The 16047-nt window shown below is 47.5% G+C and overlaps 1 protein-coding gene across 1 annotated transcript; it reads left to right on the top strand.

Annotated features, from left to right (window-relative positions):
- Window positions 1-1371: 1371 nt before the first annotated feature.
- On the top strand, window positions 1372-13576 carry C7H3orf18 (chromosome 7 C3orf18 homolog). The gene is made up of 4 exons (XM_077822385.1): window positions 1372-1605; window positions 4941-4966; window positions 6815-6944; window positions 13036-13576. The coding sequence occupies exons 1-4, from the start codon at window positions 1372-1374 to the stop codon at window positions 13114-13116; spliced, it is 471 nt and encodes a 156-aa protein (XP_077678511.1). The 3' UTR covers window positions 13117-13576.
- Window positions 13577-16047: the final 2471 nt, after the last annotated feature.

The raw sequence follows: 16047 nt of genomic DNA, 5'->3' as shown, positions 1-16047 counted from the left end.
TTCAGCAAAATTCTTGGCAGATTCCTGAGGTAGCTGGTTTAAGGCGGTCAGTGTCTGCCATTATAATCTTCACTTATAGTTCTCTCACCCACAAAGCTGAAAAATGAGGCATTTGTTTTCACTGTTTTGCTGTTCCACTTCTAGTTAACAAAATGCATGTTAGACTAGTTTGGCTGCAAAGAAGAATTCTGTGTACACTGGGGACAACACCTGATTCCTGTAAGGCTGCAGAATTGGGCTGACATCAGTATCCACACATCCTCTGGTCAGTGCAAGCAGAGGAATTCCTCTAATGATTTGGACTTTATGTGATGTAATATGGATGTCATGGATAATTCAGACCAATGGGGAAAACAAAATAAAAAACACTGTTTAAACACCTTCCGTCCCTCCCACCCCTCCCCTCTTGAGGACTCCTGACCAACCAACAAACTTAAACAAAGCCTTTGCTTAAGTTTGTTAGCATATGTATTGTGCTGTTAATGCCATTTAAAGATTGAATGCCCTCCCTAGCCACGTTCTGCTCCTTTAAGCAGAGGGGGGAGCTAGTTCCAAGTCTTTCTGGTATCCTGTACCCGCTAAAAATCTCTTGCTGGTACTGTGTACTGGAGGGTAGTGCCCTATTTTCACTCCTGGAGGTTAGTGAAGACAGCTTGTAGGTGATTGCAATTATTTTAATATACTTTAATTTATGAAAATGTAATTATGTAGTTCATAGCCATTTAATCGTTATTAAAATAGTAAAGATACCAATATAGATGCATTCAATAACTAGAATATGAAATAAGTATTGAATATGCTGAAAATAGCCTCCCCCCCAAAACTGGCAGTCACATACACCTCCTCAAAAGTACCCACCAGCAAAAACAAAAGTCAGCACCTATGCAAATCTGGGTGTCTGAAATTAGGCACGTAAATCAGTAGTCTGATTTTTAGAGGTGCTGATCACCCACAGATCCCACTAACCTCAACTGGAGTTGGAGGCACTCAGCATCTCTGAAAAGTCAGCCACTTTCCATCTCAGGTTGAGCACCCAAAAATACTCTCTAAGCCTCCCCTATCCCCCACAATTATATCTAATCTATCTCATACTCAGAATCAGTTGCCATTTCAGAAAATGTTGGTCATGTATCTTTAGGACTGTCACCTTGTGCATCTGTGACTCATAAAGCTTCTGCTTGTCTCTCTCAAACACAGGGAGAAGCAACAGGATTCCCTCAAAGAAGGGCCAACAAGGACGATGTTGCACAACAGTGCTCACAGGAGCGCCCTTGACATAAGGAGAGACCCTATGACTTTGTAGCAGAAATCGAAGAGTCCCGAGTGGGTGGAGACAGTTCAGTAAGAGAGGACGTGGGGCTCTTGTCCAGGATGAGTTATAGCATGCCCTCTGTACACGATTTGTACCGCAGCACCACTACCACCTCTGTGCCAGACCCAGGGTCAACCATGGACAGGGCTCTACCAGAAACTGCTACCGTAAGCCCTGAAACCACCAGCTTTAACAGCACCAAAATCCCAGATGTGGTCAGCAGTGGGCCCAGCCTGAGCACAATGCTTCTCTCATTTGGAATCATTACTATGATTGGATTGGCTGTAGCAATGGTAAGAGAGACCCACTCCATCCAGCATTCTAAATACTTTTCTTTCTAAAGTAGGGAGGGTGGGTGTGATTTATCAACACGAGTTTTAGTCCCAGTAACTTGATTGAACCAAGAAAGAGCCACCACACCGGAGAACCATACAAAAGTTTTGGGCACCGAAAGTGTCGGAGATTGTCTTTAACTGTCTTTATCCAGTGCTCAGAAAGAGCCAAGTCTGGGAGGTGTGTGTAGGCTCCCAGTAGGAACCCAAATCGCAGCACAATGATCAGTGCTTCTGGGATCTCCCAGGACTTCAGTCCAGGCAGGGTGCCCAGTAGTTTTGAGGATGCCAGGAACCAGTTCCCATATGTGGTATGAGCATTTTTTAAAATAACTTTGAGTTTATTTAAAAGAAAATGGGGCAGATTCTGCTCTGAGTTGTAAATCTGGGTTACAGAGTAACAGCCGTGTTAGTCTGTATTCGCAAAAAGAAAAGGAGTACTTGTGGCACCTTAGAGACTAACCAATTTATTTGAGCATGAGCTTTCGTGAGCTACTCTACTCTGTCCTATGTAGGTTTTTATACCGTGCTTATCACTGTGGCATCTAAACACCTTCTAGTAGTGCATTAAGCCATATGACTATCCATCTGTTGTTTATGCTCTCATCCTCCCCCCAGAGGAACATGCATGTGCAGTGGAAAGTCTTGGTCTGGTAGGGTGTCTTTTTTTAATAAAAATATACCTATTACTAAAAGTGTGTTAGAAGAGACAAGGTCAGAGAAATGTGCCTTGCACTTGGAGCAGATAGTGAGGTTTGTGATGGCTCTTAGTTCCTGGGGAAGTTCATTCCACAGTCTCTGCCCCTGCAGAAAGTTCTGTCTCCCTTGACTGAGGTGGAGTTGGGGGGGGGGGGGGCTGTCTAGCTTCCTGTGATACGGACACAGCAGAAGTAGGTCAGCACTTTAGATTACATGAGGTGATGCACTGTTAAGCAGTGAAATATTAAGAGGGGAATGATCTCCCCTCCCCTTCTTCCCCCATTGTCATGTTTCCTTTCAAAGCCAGCTCCTGAGTAGATCCCTTGGCAATTTGGAAGTAAAAAGACTTCTGAATGTGTGGTAGGTTTCCTACATAACACCTAACCCATCTCCCATATGGAGAGTTAAAGAAAAAAGGAAGGTTCTGTGATTGTACAAAGAAGCTGTTATCCAAATAACAACTGGCATGTCTAATGATGTGTGGTGTGGAGTCCGTCACACTCTTCCCGCGGGATATTGAACAAATTCCCCGAGCTGCTCCACAGAGCCAGCCCTTCCATCTCCACTATAGGTAGTGGCTTTCTAAACCTTTCTTCTCACTTAGTCCTAAATGCGTGTTGCTCATAAAGAAGGCAGCGCAAAGGGCTGGGGTCCTTCTCTAGTAGAATAAGCTAGTTTACCTTTCAGAAGATGATGGGTGTTAACAACAAAAATCAGTTCCTAGGGTCAGCTTCCCTTACAAACTGCAACAAGTTAATTTGTGGAACTTGCTGCTGCAGAATTTTCTTGCAGACTTTCGATAAAGTTTTCAAAGACAAAAGCAAGTCAACCTAGACCAGTGGCTCTCAACCTTTCCAGACTACTGTACCCCTTCCCTTTCAGGAGTCTGATTTGTTTTTTGTATCCCTAATTTCACCTCAAAAACTACTTGCTTACAAAATCAGATATAAAAATACAAAATTGTCACAGCACCTTACTGCTGAAAAATTGCTACTTTCTCATTTTTACCATATAATTATAAAATAAATCAATTGGAATATAAATATTACACTAAATTTCAGTGTATAGTATATAGAACAGTATAAACAAGTCACTGTATGAACTTTTTGCTTCTACTGATTTCACTGGTGCTTTTTACGTAGGCTTTTGTAAAACTAGGCAGATATCTAGGTGAGTTGACGTACCCCCAGAAGACCTCTGCGTTCCCCCATGGGTACATGTACCCCTGGTTGAGAACCCCTGACCTAGACCATCCCTGTCAGGTGTTGTTCCAACCTTCTCTTTAAAACCTCTAGTGATGGGGATTCCACAACCTCCCTCGGAAACCTATTCCAGAACTTAACACCTGTTATAGTTAGAAAGTTTTTCCTAATATCTAACCAATCTCTCTTGCTGCAGATTAAGCCCATTACTTCTTGTCCCACCTTCAGTTAACATGGAGAATAGTTGATCACCATCCTCTTTATAACAATCCTTAACATATTTGAAGACTTATCAGGTCCTCCCCAGTTTTCTTTTCTCATGACTAAACATGCGCAGTTTTTTGTAGTTTTTTTAAACTTTCCTCACTGGTCAGGTTTTCTAAACCTTTCATTATTTTTGTTGCTCTTGGCTGGACTCTCTCCAGTTTGTCCACATCTTTTCTTAAAGTGTGGCACCCAGAACTGGACCCAATACTCCAGCGAAGGCCTCACCAATGCTTAATAGAGCGAGACAGTTACCTCCCATGTTTTACATACAACACTCCTGTTAATACACCACAGGATGATAGCTTTTTTGCAACTACTTCTCATTGCTGACTCATTCCATTTGTGATCCACGATAGCCCCCAGATCCTTTTCAGCAGTGTTAACACCTAGCCAGGTATTCTCCATTTTGTAGCTGTGAATTTGATTTTTTTTCTTCCTAAGTGAAGTACTTTGCACTTGTCTTTACGGAAGTTCATCTTGTTCAATTCAGACCAATCCTCTAATTTGTTAAGGTTGTTTTGAATTCTAATTCTGTCCTCTAAAGTGCTTGCAACCCCTCTCAGCTTGGTATCACCTGCAGGTTGTATAAGCACACTCTCTACTCCATTATCCAAGTCATTAATGAAAATACTGCTTAGTACCAGCCCCAGGACAGACCCCTGCAGGCCCCTCGAGGTACTCCTTCCCAGCTTGATAGCAAACCATAACTCCTCTGAGTATAGTCTTTCAACCTGTTGTAAACCCACCTGAGAGTAATTTCATCTAGACCCAAATTCCCTAGTCTGCTTATGAGACTATCACCTGGGAGTGTGTCAAAAGCCTTACTAAATTGAAATATACCACATCTACTATTTCACCCATCCGCTCGGCCAGTAACCCTGTTAAAAGAAGGAAATTAGTTTGGCTTGGTGTAGTTTGTTCTTGACAAATCCATGTTGGCTATTCCTTGTAACCCTATTATCCTCTATGTGCTTACAAATTGATTGTTTAGTAATTTGATCCAGTATTTTTCCAGGACTGGTCTGTAATTCCCCAGGTCCTCCTTGTTCCCCTTTTTAAAGATAGGCACAATCTCCTGCTCCTCTCCTCACTGGAACTATTTTAATGGTGTTTCTCTTTCTCCTCTAGGTTCTCTATATCAGGAAGAGGAAGAGGTAAGTGCAGTCTGCTTTTGGGGAATCTTAATGCATCAAAGCTAAGGCAAAGACCAGGTAATCTCTAGCAGACAGAGAGGCCAGGGGAAGGGAGTCAGATGGGAATGCAGAGTTCCCTCCCTTTCTCCCCCCCGTTGTAGATTTCCTTTTCAAAGCCAGCTCCTTGCCATTAGGGAAGCCAAAAGTCCTCTGAATGTGTGGTAGGTTTCCTACACAACACCTAACTTATCTCACATAGGGAGGGATAAAGAGAGGGAGAAGGTTCTGTGTTTGTATAAAGAAGCAGTTATCCATATAACAGGCATGTCCTATCAGCGGTGGAGTCTGTCACATTTTAGCCCATCTCAAATGCTACGCTTACAGGCAGGGCTCCTCTGCTCCAGCTGCCTTATGTAATGAAGTTTGCCTGGCAAGGCTACATGTGCCAGACCCCAGTTCTCCAAAGCTTCGGCTTAGCTTGGCAAGGGCTGTGGGCCTACCTTTCCCCCTGCTTTCCTCTGTTTATGGCAGTGCTGCTGGGCGGAATGATGGACTCCACATTTCCCCTGGATCCAGTTTTGCAAGACACTAAGTTTCCTAGCTTAAGATTTAGTGGTCTCCCCCTCACCCACCCATTAAGCTTGCTGCTGAAAATCAGGAGAAGGATGGCAAGCAGGGAAAGACATCTCTCCTTGGTTCTCCTGCTATTTCCAAATGGACACAGACATTGGTGAATTTCTGTGCCATGGACGGTGCCTCACTTAGTGACTGCAGTGGGCAATGCTAGGCTACACACAGCCTGCAGGATACATTGCTACTAGCCAGAAAACTTACAAGCTGGTTCCCAAAGCAGGGACTTGAGAGAAACAGAAGCAGCTAATGGCAGTGCTGAAACATTTAGCCTGTAGACATACTGATGGTTTAGTGGGCACAACCCAGCCAGAAGCAGGCAAGGGTCATGTGGAGAACGTCATCTGAGCCTGGGCCAAAAGGGATATTTGTGGTGGTGAACAGTTCAGGAATCCCTGCCTCCCCACAAAGTGACACCCACAGCATATGCCGGGGCTTTGACAGCTACACACAAGTATGCCTGTGTGATGGGGTCAGCAGTCCCTCTCATCACTGCTTTGTCTAGGCCAGCATGAAGGGAGACTCTTTGTGGGGTCAGGCTACATTGTTAGTGTGAGAACAGGTAAGCCACACAGAACTACAAAGTGTTTGTGTGTCCATCAGCTCCCTCAAGAGCTCCTTTTAGATTTTACGTACCAATCCCGCCTTCCTCCTTCCCAGGTTGTTGGCAGAGACTGAACTCAGAACCAGACACAGGCCTCTACCACTTGAGCTGAAGATGTAATTCTGCCAGCAGTAGGAGGTTTTTATCCAACATGTGGACTAGCCACTGTGGTTGGGAGGCGGGGGGGGGGGGGTGTACAGCACACTGAGCCAGCGTGGTACGTGCTTCCCCCTGCCACATAAAGCTTATCCTGAGATTCTAGGTCAGTTTAAATCCCCACATGAGCCCCTGCTGTGCAGCCACAGGTTACCGGGAGTAACTGAACCATGCACATTCAGTACCGGCCTCTTCCACTTTGTCTAACAAAACAACCTGGTTAGCTGGTAGCAGCAGTTGGATCTTATCCTTGCCCCTGGACGGGGACATGACACTTAGTGAGTTACAGCCAAATCCTCTCTTAACAGCAAGAAGCACCCTAAAATATAAAATATACCCCTACACACAGATCCATACACAAGTTTCAGCAGCTGCCCAGCAACAGAGTGGGGAGGGAAGACTAACCAGTCTATTTCACTCTCCCTCTTTCCTCAGCCACAGGTTTCGATGCTGCACTTTGCTCTTCTTTCCTTTGGCAGGTTAGAGAAGCTGCGGCACCAGCTCATGCCCATGTACAATTTCGACCCCACAGAAGAACAGGACGAGCTGGAACAAGAGCTGCTGGAGCATGGGAGAGATGCTGCATCTTCCCAGGCCACCCAGAGCAAGGTAGTAGTTGCCTTCCACAGTCACATCACCCTTCTTTCTACCCAGCCCACTCAGAGACATGCAGGCCTGTTATTACTGAGCCTGGCAAATGCATTGGAGTTAGTCTTGTAATGAACGCCGTGTGTGGCATAAGCCACACAGAGCCTCTGGGGTCTTCATTAACCACGTGGTACAGGCTGGGGTAGAAGGCCAGAGCAGCTTGGAAGGGAACAGGGAAAGGGGAAGGTCACAGGGTTGTCATTACAGAGAGATGGTGGGAGGGAAAATGCAAAATTTGGCAAACTAGAAGAGGGGAAAGGGAGGGTTTCAGCAATTAGGGGATAGGTTTCCTATAGCTAATCTCTCAACATGCTGCAAGGGCCTAGCAGAGCATCAAATGGAGTTGGAGCCGGTACGTGCTGGTAGTGGGAGCTGACAAACAGAGCCCAGCACACGCATGGCCAAGTGTGCAGCCCTTGCACAGGCCATGGAGAAGGGCATCTTCACCTCATGAGCACCCCTTCCTCTCTAGTGATAGCATTGCATGGGGTCCTGGTCTCTAGCATTCCTCCTTCTGGGCTCTCCCTGGGGCTGCAATGGCCTATCTCAGGCCACATCTTCCCCTGACTCTCTCTCTGTGGTTCTGCAGGTTGGTCATCTAGCCAAACCAGATAGAGTCTAAACCCCCTCCGCAGGAGCACAAACTAACCATCTAAATAAAAGTCCAAATCAATCTTCACACTAATAGCGCTTCTGCCCCCTCAGGCTTCAGTGTAGTTCCCTTATTTTCCTCTGCCTCAGAGGTTCCCTTGTAGGAACCTAACCTGCCCCTCTAGCCTAGAGTTCTTTCACCATTGTTTCCTGCCTATTAAACCCTGTCCCAGAGCATCTCTCCACCAGTATCTGCCACCTCAGCAATCTCTCCCAAACTGAGCTCCACAGACCAGCTCTGCCTCCTCTGGTCAGGAGGCAATTAGTAAGTCTCCCCTCCAGGTGCAGAGCATGCCTAGTTGCAGTTCTGTCTCTTGCTTTGCAGCTGGTGGGGGTTAAGCCCCATCAAAGGGAGTAACCAATTTCTCATCTGCATGAAGGAATCTAACCCTCTGGCTGGCCCATAAGGCAGCTGTGGAGAAGTGTGTCTCAGCAAGGGCCTTGCTGTGGAGGGTAGGGGTGCAGCCTCCTCTGAGTTTCCAATCATTGCAGTTAGCACACATTGCATTTCCAAGTAGAGGAGTGATGGTGAAGCATGCATGGACTTGGCTAAGCAGGTTACTTGAGTGCTACTGCATACAAGGCTTTAGAAGAAAGACCGGGAGGCAAGTTTCTGCTTTAGCTCAAGTGGGACGGGCTTTTGCAGCAGAAGCGCCCAGGCTCTAGGTTTGACAGCTGCTGCAGACCTCTGAATGGCCACGGCATGCACCATAATGACAACTGCAAAGTCCCACAATGCTGCCGATTTGCTACACTAGAGTGATTTGAGAAGAGGCTCTCCACTAGTGGTTTTCAATTGCTATTGGTATAGTCTTTGCAGTATCTCAGCCAACATGTTAGCTCTGTGCCAATTTGCCCAGGGCACCAGGTTGTGGGAGGAGCAGGGAAAGGAGCTACTTACCACTCTCAGCCAGTTTCACAATCTTCTTTGTTTTCATTGTGGGGGGAAAAAGTTCTTATGAAATGCAGAGGCATCAGGGATAGCTGGAACAGGTACGTCTTGGAGCAAGTGATGTGAGGGTGCAGCCCCTCTGTAGAGTAAACAGCTCCCCTTCCTTAGATTTCTTTTCAGCTGTACCAACCAGCCCACATATTCCTTTCCATTTCCTATGGAGCTTTTCCTTAGGGGTGGAAAGTGCTCTTGTTTTCACACACATACTTCATTTTATATAGTTAACTAATTGGCAGCAGATTAATGGAGGTGAGCGTGGGAGAGGAAAAATACGTAGAAGTTGTAACTGTAAAGCCTTTTTCCCCAAAGGAACCTCCCCTATGCCTAAGCACACATGTAAAAATGTAGTAGCAAACTGTCATGTGGGCAGGTAGAGACACCTGAGGTAGCAAGTAAATAATGGCAGCTTTTGCTTCTGTATCTTCTCCTTCACAAAGTCACCATCTTAAAATTCTGCTTCCAGAACTAACAGTATGCATCCGATGAAGTGAGCTATAGCTCACGAAAGCTTATGCTCAGATAAACTGATTAGTCTCTAAGGTGCCACAAGTACTCCTTTTCTTTTTGAGAACTAACAAAGCGTCCCTGAGAATACACACTGCTGCGCTTGACATGGGCACAAACTACAAAACTTTGATCTGCAGGCTGACTGCCCTGAAATTCACAGGGCTTTTGGATAAGGGGTTTTGATAGTTCCATTGTCAGAATAAAGGCCAGTGGCCAAATTTGGACCCAAATCTGGATTTAGATTCCAGTTGCCTGCCCCAAAATGTGGGCTGTTTCTTCAAACCCAACTCTACTAGACAGGATAGAGCAGGGAGTTGGGTTACTGCATTTTAGGTGACCGGTTCTTCTGGGATCACTTACCCCTTGTATCACTGCTTGTGTGTATGTTTTGGAGGGATTGTTGGTGGCAGAGGGTTGTGTGTTTAACATGTTGATTTTTGAAAAGTAGAGGAATAATATATAAAGTAGGGATTCTGACTAAAATGCGACTAGGAAGAAATACAGGATGCATAAGGAAGAGCTCATTCAGGTAATGAAGTGGGTGAGGGAGGGAAACAATGGCACAGTAGCAATGCCAAAGGCAACTGATTAGGACAGGACTGTGCTGCTGGACTCCTCAGATCCGCCTGGGGCCTGCTGCCTCACAGCTGCCTCTGATGATAAATGGCAATTGTAAAGGTTCGAAAGAGTAAGAGAGAACATCCAAAATGGAGCCACTGTATAGCATGTGGCAGGTTTCATAGGTTCCATGGTGCAAGAGCCATAGGGCTGCAACAGTTTGGAAGTGACTGCCTTGTACATACAAATATTGATAAAGAGATAAGCCATCCAAATGATGCAGGGAGAAAGAAAGTGTTACATGTTGTTTATCCATGCAGCCTGGATAAACTACATCTAATGATCCCCATTGTCTGATGGTGTAAATTGGCTTGCCTCCATTGACTTCAATATCTGGCCTAATATATATTTGGGTCACATATTTGTTAAGCCCAGTGTTTTCTAATCAGACTAATCCTGGTGATGAATGTAGGCATAGGCGTGCGTACAGGGTGTACCCAGGCACACCCTAATGCAGGGCTGGGTAAGCTCGTCCTGCCCGGCCCACCCCGAGCTCCCGGCCAGGGAGGCTCTCCATCTTCCGCCGGCGCCTCAGCGCGCTGCATCCGGGAGCGGGCCTGGACAGCGCGGCTGCAGCGGGGCCTGAGCTCCCGCCGCTCGGAGCCGTGTGGTGAGGGGCGGGGCTGCGAGCGTAGGTCCCGCCGCTGCAGCGCTGTCCAGGGCCGCTCCCGGACGCGGCGCGCTGAGGCGCCGGGGAGAGGTGGGGCTAAGCAGTACGGTAAGGGGGCCGGGAGTCCTGGGGACAATCAGGGGCTGGCTGGGGCAGAGGCTCTGGCGGTCAGGGGACGGGGAACGGGGGTTGGAGCGTGGGAGTTCCGGGGGTCTGTCAGGAGGCGGGGGCGTGGATAGGGGTCGGGGCAGTCAGGAGACAGGGGGGTCCCGGGGTGGTGGTTGCGGGGGGCGGTCAGGGAGCAGGATGGGTCGGGGATTCCGAGGGGGGCAGGAAGTGCGGGGGCGGGGGTCGGAGGCGGGGAGGGGCCAGGCTGTTTGGGGAGGCACAGCCTTTCCTACCTGGCCCTTCATACAATTTTTGAACCTCGATGTGGCCCTCGGGCCAAAAAGTTTGCCCGCTCCTGCCCTAATGTCTCCATACAAAAAAAGAAGAAGACGGCTTTGCCTTTTAATGTAACCGCATGATGCGCTCGGCATGGAAAGCCCACAGTCGCTCCAGCGTGCGTCCCCACGGCTGCGGCGCCGCATTACCATTGGCCCTCCCCTCCCCTCCGACCACTAGTCTAGAAAATTCTTTGATCTCTATGAGGGGTCGGCAACCTATGGTAGGCGAGCCGGACACGGGCAGACAGCAGCGTGCCACCAAAAATCCGGCCCGGCCCGGCCCGCTCTTTTCCGCCCCCCGCCCTCTCCTTGCACGGCAGGCAAGCTTCCCCCTCCCCCGCCTCTTCCCCCGGCCTGCTGGGTTCCTGCTCCTCCCCCTCTCCCTCCCTGCCGCAGATCAGCGGACGGCCCTAGGGAGGGAGGGGGAGAGGGAAAAGCAGAGCCACAGTTCGCTCTCTGCTCCGGGGACCTTGGGGCAGGGGGTGGAGTCAGGGGATATCCCCTCCAGCCCACTGCTGTGAACCGCTCAGGGCAGGGGGCTGGGAGCACCCCCATGACCCCCAGCCCTCTGCCCTGACCCCTGCACTCCCTCACACACCCCTAGCCCCCCCTGCCCTGACTCCTGCACCCTCCTCACACACCCCCTGCCCTGACTCCTGCACCCCCCACACATACCCAGCCTCCCCATGCCCTGACTCTTGCACCCCCACTCCCACCCTGAGCACTAAACGGGAGCTCCTGCACACACACACACATTCCCACCTGCACCCCTCGTACCAAGTGGGAGCTGCCCAGGTAAGCGCTCCACACCCAAACCTCCTGCCCCAACCCTGAGCCCCATCCCTCATTCTAGCTCCTGGCCAGACCCTGCACCCCAACCCCCAGCCTGCTCCTTCACCCCCAGCCCTATTCTCAGCACACTCCCACCCTCATCTCAGTGCAGAGAGAGGAAGAGAATGGGCTAGAACCAGGGAGAAGGTAGGTACCTACTCTATGCAGACGGGGCCGGGACTCCAGACCAGCAGTGGGCTGAGTGGGACTGGCAGCCGGCACCCTGGCTGGCAGGAGCCAGCAGACGGAACCCCAGACCGACAGGGGGCTAAGCGGCAGTGGGCTGAGCTGCTCAGCTCACTGCCAGTCTGGGGTCCCGGTCACCAGCCCCGCTCAGCCCACTGCCAGTCTGGGGTTCTGGCTGCCGGCCTAGGTGAACGGAACCCCAGGCCGGCAATGGGCTGAGCGGGCCAGCGGCGTAAGATCAGCATTTTAATTTAATTTTAAATTAAGCTTCTTAAACATTTTGAAAACGTTGTTTACATACAACAATAGTTTAGTTAGGTAATATATAGACTTACAGAGAGAGACCTTCTAAAAAACGCTAAAATGTATTATTGGCACGCAAAACCTTAAAGTGAATAAATGGAGACTCGGCACACCACTTCTAAAAGGTTGCAGACCCCTGACCTATATGAACGGCTGCGTCAGGCATGCCCAGCGCAGTGTCTACAGTGTTTGTAAGCTTTGTCACGTGTACTCTGCTGAAATAGCCTAACAAGCCTGTGGCTTTACGTTTTAATTCAATCGTATGACACCCCCTTTTAATTTTAAAATATGGATCGGTTCATTGTTAAGATAAGAAAAGGAGCAGACAAGCTGTTCATGTGAAAGAGCCTTTTCGAAACTAGCACATGTAAAAAACAATCTAAGAAGTACAGTGTCCCAACAGCGCCTCGACTCACTCATGATTTTGTACATTGAACAAGAATTGGTTTCGTCAGTTAATTATAACGATGTGATTGAGGAATTTAAGTCCATAACACCTGGTGAGCGAAGTCTCACTCTCTAGGACAGGAAGATGAAGAAACCTTAATCTGTTTTGGTCGGTTTGGGTTAGCTCATTATCTGGTTAAAGATAAAGATCATGAAAATTTACTATCTTTGTATACGCCTGGTTATCACTACAGCAAAACTTTGGTATTTTGTGCCTCATATTTTAAGTAAAGTTTAGTTGTTAATTTAAAAACATTAAGTTAAGTTTTAGTTTATTTAGTTTGTTTGATGAATAAAAATAATGTCCTTTATGACTGAGTAATTCAATAAATGTTTGCCTTTTAAAAAAATTCCCTGGGTGCACATCCTAATGAAATGTGCTGCGCAGGCCTGTGAATGTAGGTAAGACACAGTGTGTAAGTTTATGAACAGACATGTGGGTTTGCATATATCTCTGCAGATCCTTGCCTTGTCTTATCTCTCATTGCTTCATTTTTGCAGATCCTCCTGATAAGCCAGGGAACCGTCCAGAGACCCAGCCGCCTTGTGTTCACAGACGTCGCTAACGCTATCAATGCGTGAACGACACCTGCCCCTGCTTTGGATCACGCTGAGATCGGGGAGGATGGAGCCAACCAGTTACATACCACAAGCATGGATGAGGATACCGAGCTTACCGACCACCCCATCAGTTTGTGCTGTGACTGAGGAGCAGTTCTGGGCATTTACACACTTCAGGCAGCAAATGCTTGGTGGTGGCTGGCTGCAGCAACTTTTGGTGCGTCCGTCGCTACCAAAGGGCCCTGAGCTGCCATGCTCAGATTTCAGGAGCGATCCTGGTTAGTGCCGTCTTACCAAGCTGTGCAGGGATGAAGATAAACTGTCTTGAAGCTAAATCGGTCAGAACACAGGACCCTACCAAGTCGTGGGATCGTGGCAGGGGTGGGAGCACTTGTTTTGAAGGGCTTTCCCAGTGGTTTTATACCATAACATCTCATGGTTGGAGTCCTGCAGTGTAATCTAATGGTTTCCACGGAGCTTTAGCGGGTGCCTGGAGGCAACTTAAGCCCCCTTGAGCTGGAAGGCAGTGCACATGATATTATCCCAAAGGCAAGCTCATCTGTCTTGCCTCTTGTGCTGCCTGGATTGTTCATAAACACACTCACGGGGTAGCACTCAAAGATTCCTTGTGGTCTTCCATTGGGTTTCGGTAGCACTGGAGTTTCACTAGTTTTAAAGGTGAACCAAAGAGCTTTGGAAAAATAAATTGATTACATAAATCTAAAGAGAGGAAATGGTTGAATGTCCCAGATCAGTGATGTAATAAGAATGTAAGGACAAGGAATTCAGCTCGTAGAAGCTGGGACCTCTCATCTCCCTCTGTAGAGCTCCCTCTGGCTTAGCTAGGAGTGGCAGTGATTGGTGACCGGATACCACAGTGGTAGAATTAATATAATAATAATAAATAAATGGGATTGGATGTAGTCCCATCCACTCCTGTGCTTTGGCCAAGGAAGATGGTTCTTACAGAGCAAAGTTTTCTGAGGGAAGAACAACACTTTGAGGAAGTCTGTGTGTGTGAGAGAGAGAGAGTGAGAAAATATAGGACAAATAAATTTCAGTACATAATAGTCAAAAGTGTGATCCTTACTTATTTACGTGCCAGAACCTGGATTCAGGGTTCTTTGCTTCTCCTGCTGAAATAGATGACCCCATCTAAAGCAGTGTACAGCGTATAAGAAAACGCTCTGCTTTATGTCTCAGTCACATCAGCCAGCAATGCAGAAGAAATGCAAAATCTTGAACTTGGGTCTTGGTAGGTAAAAACAAATCCTTTTGGTTCACCTTTATCACTGGTGCCCTTCTCTCTCAGCTGTGTCATTAACTGATAGGGCGAGTGCTGAAGAGGAAGCTCCTGGGCAAGAGTGGTGTTATGGTGCCTGCCAGGCCCCCACTGCAACTGGCCAACTTCGTACACTGCAGTATGGAGCTGGCACTGTAATAAGCAGAGCTTTCTGGCAGTCACCAAGAGGAAGTGCAATATGGCCAGGCACTGCAGGGAGAACATCAAAAGCAAGTAGCAGGACCTAAGCAATGATAGTAGGAAAGTGTAAAAACAGGCTGTCTGTAAGTTTCCCTTCACCCATGTCCCCCAGCACAGCCAGATCATAAGACAATTGCAATACCAGGTGATGGGTCTGTACCTATGGATCTATATAGATATAGTCAAGAGATCCAGCTGTCCCACCAATAAGTTTGAGACCTGATGTATGCAGCACATGCATGTGTCCATCACAGTTGATGCACTGATTATTGATTTTCCTTCAGCACATGCATTTGTCAAACAGAACTGCCTTCTGCCCAGGTGCTCCAGTGCAGAGAGAGCCAACTACATGACTCTCAAAGTAAAGAGCTCTCTTTAAATTGGCAGCCAAAATCTGAATGCATACCTATATTTAGAAAGTGGGCATTATGCAAAGAGGCAGGTGACTGGCTGTCAGAGTGTCCAGTAGTTTGGGTATTCATCGAACTGCACAAGTCAGGACTTGCTGGTCAGCGTACCCGCCCTCAAATCATTTTCTGACAAATTTCCCCCTTTCATATGTGCACATACCTTTCCTGCTTATGGGCCCGATCCTGCAACCCCTTCTCATGCAACTTGTCCTTACCCAGCAGAGTATTCACTGACTACTCACCTGCATAAGACTTTGCAGGACTGAGCCTTTTGGGGGGTTTATTTTTTTTAAACTTCCCCTCCCTGTTAAAAGCTTGAGGATTCTTGGAACCTGTTTGATCCTGGAGTCTGTAGCTGCCTTTGGGAAAATGGCCCTCAGCACATAGCCAGAAGAAAACTGGAATCTACGAAAAGGCATCCCAGCACCTTAGCTACAGGCTGCCATTAGTGTTCCCACTCCAAAAGGATTGCTTACAAGAGGGTGAGGTGTATGGAAATAAGCTTGATCCTCAGCTGGTGTAATACAGCCTATCTCCGCTGGGTTTGGTGGACATTGTCAATGGCCCAGATCCATAAACGTATTTAGGTGTCTAATTTAATGGGAGTTAGGTGCTAATACCTTTGAGGTTCTGAGCCCTGGAGGCTTCAATGCAGCTACACTGATTTTACCCCAGATGAGAATCTGAACCAAACACATCACACACTTTACTCTGCTTTGGGAGAACCATCATCTCTTTCTATTGGTTCAGAAATGGCTGCCAGCAACTGAGTTGTCAGATTTCTCCCTTGTAGATTTCAGCTGTTGCTGTAAGGCCCACTGGGGCTTTGCAGGCCTTAGGGCTTCTGAACTATTTGAAAACTAAACAACATTGGCTTTTTTCTTTTTAGGGGAACATTTTTCAAGACTCCTTATCACTGACGTGAATTTTTTTAATTCTTTGATTCAATACACAAAACGGTAACAGGAAGTATTTCCTAAAAGCAACAATATGCTTTGCAAAGCGCTGTGAACCCCTTCCTTGCATTTCTCAGGCAGTTGCTGAGTGATGCACTTGCTG

The sequence above is a fragment of the Eretmochelys imbricata genome, chromosome 7 (genome assembly GCF_965152235.1).
Source record: "Eretmochelys imbricata isolate rEreImb1 chromosome 7, rEreImb1.hap1, whole genome shotgun sequence".
Classification (NCBI taxonomy): Eukaryota; Metazoa; Chordata; order Testudines; family Cheloniidae; genus Eretmochelys; species Eretmochelys imbricata.
The sequence above is the reverse complement of the archived record's forward strand: the minus strand, read 5'-3'. Positions and strand labels throughout refer to the sequence as shown.

Bases quoted from the DNA above. Each gene is read 5' to 3' on its own strand.
- C7H3orf18 (XM_077822385.1), top strand. From the start codon at position 1,372: ATGAGTTATAGCATGCCCTCTGTACACGATTTGTACCGCAGCACCACT. The intron at 1,606-4,940 runs GTAAGAGAGACC...TTTCTCCTCTAG, and splicing joins TTGGATTGGCTGTAGCAATG to GTTCTCTATATCAGGAAGAG. The intron at 4,967-6,814 runs GTAAGTGCAGTC...TTCCTTTGGCAG, and splicing joins TATATCAGGAAGAGGAAGAG to GTTAGAGAAGCTGCGGCACC.